A 3,618-nucleotide genomic window follows, 5' to 3' on the forward strand; every position below is an offset into this window, starting at 1 on the left:
GATACTGTTAATGTTCAGGTCCCTTTCCAAGAAATTCCAGGCAAGAGGTGTAACGTATATAAATGCCTTTTTTAAATTCCCCTCACTACCTTGATGACAGTCTAATATTTTCTTCTCGGAATCAGTTCACAGTTGATGACAAGTCACATTGGCCAATTATCAACATGTTTTTAGCAGTGTGGGGGGAACCAGAGCACCTGGAGAAAACCCACGCAAGTACGGTGTGTTTAGATCTTTAACGTCCTCTCTGTTAAGATGTAGCGCTAAGCGCCACATCACCGTACTGCCCACTTTTTTCAAAAATTTGGACGGAATTTGAATGTGACTGTACATTTCTTATTGGGTTTCAAAGGGAACTTTTTTTTCCAGTTGGTAACAAGATGTTCTAACATCTCTGGATCGATTATATGGAGCTGGGACCAGGTGATATTGTTGCTTTTCTTCTACCTTTTTGATTTCCTCAAACCCAGAGAATGGCGTAATCTTTTCCAAGCTGAACGCTTTGATTTAGTCTCTTTGCCTGCACCCGCCATGGGTTTGGTATCTGGGTTGTTTGTCTCTGACTGCATTACAAGCTCATCAGTAATTTCCTTTACATCCTTGTTGATGACCTTTGTTGATTCTTCAGTGAGGTCTCCGATCTCTGACAGGTTTTCCTCTGAGCAGTTGTCAAGATCAGTGCGTGCAGGGACAGTGACTTCCTGTTGAGGCTCTTTCTGGATATTTTTCTCCTGCTTTAAGGTTTCCACTTGCTGTTTCAGTGCAGAAACATCAGTTTCATACCTTGAATTCAGTTCCTGGTGTAAAACTTGAATCTTGTCCATCTCTCCCTGCAAACGTTTCTCCTTTTCTTGCAGGAAGGTGATTTCTTTTGAGGCGTTTTCTTTGAGATGGTCTTGCTCAGCTCTCAATTTGTTAAGAAGTGTCAGGTCCTTCTTTGATGCCTCCAAATGACTTTTCTTCTCCTGAATTATCTGCAGTTGAAGTTTTTCTACCTGTTGTTTCAGTGCAGAGTTCTCTTTTTCTCTCTGTTCTGTCTCACCTGACAAATGGTTTACCAGCTCTTTCTGTTTCAGAATCTGGATCTCTTGAGACATTTCTTGGTAGAGATGAAGCCTCTCAGCTCTCAGTTTGTTGATTTGCTCGAGGTCATTCTTTGTTCGCTCTGAATTAGCTTTTTTCTCATGATCAACCTCCTTCTGATAGTTTTCTACTTGCTGTTTAAGTAGAGAAACATCTTTTTCATACATGCAGGTAATTTCATGGTAAGACTCTCTAAGCTGCTCTAATTCACTCTGTGAATTTTTCTCCTCTTGAAGCAATGCAACCTCTTGTGACATTTTTTGATAGAGATCATCTTTTTCAGCTCTCAGGTCATTGATAAGCTGCAGGTCCTGCCTTGCTCTCTCTGAACTAGCATTTTTGTGGCAGTTTAGCTCCCGCTGATATGCCTCTGCTTGCTGTTTTAATGCAGAAACATCTTTTTCATACCTACAGTTCAGTTCTTGGTATGAAACTTGAAGCTGGTCTAGTTGTCTCAGCAAACTGGTGTCCCTCTCTCGCAGAGATGCGATCTCTTGAGACATTTTTTGGAAGAGGTCTTCCTTCTCAGCTCTGAGATTTTCGAGGAGTTGTTTATTCTCACTGGTTCTTTGTTCATTCTCTGTCTGAATCCCAACATGCTGCATTTCTGCAGCAGCATCTTTACTTTTGGAGGGAAGCTCCTGGTAGGAAGTCTTGAGTTTGTCCAGTTCTTCCTGGAGGGCAATATTCTTGTCTTTTTCTGCCTGGATTTGTGAGGTAAGAGATTCTTGGACGAGGATGTGGGCCACCTTCAGTTCATCAAAGTCTTTTTGCAGCATCTTTTTCTTCTTGTATTTCATGTCGTTGTGAACTATTTCGGCAATGGCTGCAGAGTTTAGGATCTCTGGATCACTAACCTTTTGTAATCTCTCGAGTTCCTTCTTTGTCTCTTTGCCCTTGTTGATAAACATTTCTTTGAGATTTTTCTGCCTTTTCACTTCTAATTTTGTCTCCTCCAACTGTCCTTCCAGTTCGACTACCCTTTGGTTCTCCTCAAACCATCTCCCTTTCTCCATTTCCAAAAGATGGTTCAATCTTTGGATTTCCCCATGTAAGAAATCCACGGGTGGAGGTTGAGACCAGGCTTGCTGGTTTTGTTGATGTCCCCATCTTGCCTGGGGTCCTGTCCTCCCATTGTGATTTTGTTGATTTCCCCATCTTGCCTGGGGTCCTGTCCTCCCATTGTGTTGTGTTGGGAATTGATAAGCCATTTCTTCACAATTATAGTTGTTAAAATGTGAATCTACAACTTATCTAAACGGTTATCTTGGAAAAAGGCCTAGCTACGTCTGATCTGGTCAGCAGTAAAGCAAGCAATGAGGAACACAGAATTCTATGCATACATAATGATGTGATGACATCATTTGGGGTGGAGTCTGTTCAAAGATTCCATTCTTTATGTTGTTTACATTTAAACAAACACAGCTCCTAATCTACAGCTTAAATGTAAACAACATTCTTTATGTTGTTTACATTTAAACAAACACAGCTCCTAATCTACAGCTTGAAGAATAAATAGTCAATAGAATTATGCTATGTCTTTTGGTAAAGATATTTTTTGTAGTTTTTCGCGATATTCAGCTTTTTCTGCGTTTTTTTTTGTCCCATTGAAATGCACGTAGAATTCTTAGATTTCAGCAAAATTCAGCTAAAACTTCATCATCTTTGACCTTTAACTACTTCAGCATACTTTCAGCTAGAAACACCATTCAACTTTTAAAATGTTTCCGTATCTTTCTGCTATTACTGCTTAACTCAGCTTTTTGCTAACTTCTACAGTTTTGCTTCAGTAAAGCTTCAAACTTTAAAAGAAAATTTAAGGATTTTCAGATTTTTAATGGAAGTCTATGGACGGAATTCTTCAACTGTCAGAGTGCGTGCTCTAGCTTGTGAGCTGTTCTGGTTTTTCTGAACAAATTCTTCTCACTCCCACATTTTTCACTCAATTAAAATAAATTTCACATCAAAACGTAGGCATTTTTGTCAGGATTCAGGAAATCTAACCCTCATTTGTGTGGGATTTACTGTTTTCCTGCAGTTTGCCCCAGACCATGGAGCAGTCCACACTTCCCCAATAGAAATCCAATGAGGGACTTTCCAAAAATAACAGACAAAATCCAAAACGATACATATTTTCATATCGCTCCCATTTCTTAACCATTTGACGTACTATCATGAAACTTGGTATAGATCATCTTCAGACCCTTCTAGCACTCACATTGAAATAATTTTTTCGATATCATTTATAGTTTAGCTGTTTAGCTGATCTGTTCGGGCATAGGAAAAAGTTGATTCTGAGAAAAATCCTCAAACTCCAAAAAAATCACATTTTTACATCGTCACCGAGGCCAAATAGTTTTAAGTATAAACATTAAAGTTAGCACATTTAAAGCCGAAGAATGGCTGACGCCCACAGTGAAAGAATTTTTTGAATACCTTTTACGGTTTTGGCTCACCGCTCATTTGTTCGGAGGAGAAGTTTTGCTTTTGACAGCTCAGCTCTACCATGGAACTTCATGTTATTTAATGAGACCA

At 39.4% G+C, this 3,618-nt stretch overlaps 1 protein-coding gene across 1 annotated transcript; it reads right to left on the bottom strand.

Moving 5' to 3' along the window:
• Nucleotides 1-443: 443 nt before the first annotated feature.
• On the bottom strand, nucleotides 444-2,099 carry LOC119775266 (golgin subfamily A member 3-like). Its single transcript, XM_038273182.1, has one exon. The coding sequence runs from the start codon at nucleotides 2,097-2,099 to the stop codon at nucleotides 444-446; it is 1,656 nt and encodes a 551-aa protein (XP_038129110.1).
• Between the last annotated feature and the right edge of the window lie 1,519 nt (nucleotides 2,100-3,618).

This window comes from Cyprinodon tularosa, unplaced genomic scaffold (genome assembly GCF_016077235.1).
Source record: "Cyprinodon tularosa strain WSP-4 unplaced genomic scaffold, ASM1607723v1 ctg86, whole genome shotgun sequence".
NCBI lineage: Eukaryota > Metazoa > Chordata > Actinopteri > Cyprinodontiformes > Cyprinodontidae > Cyprinodon > Cyprinodon tularosa.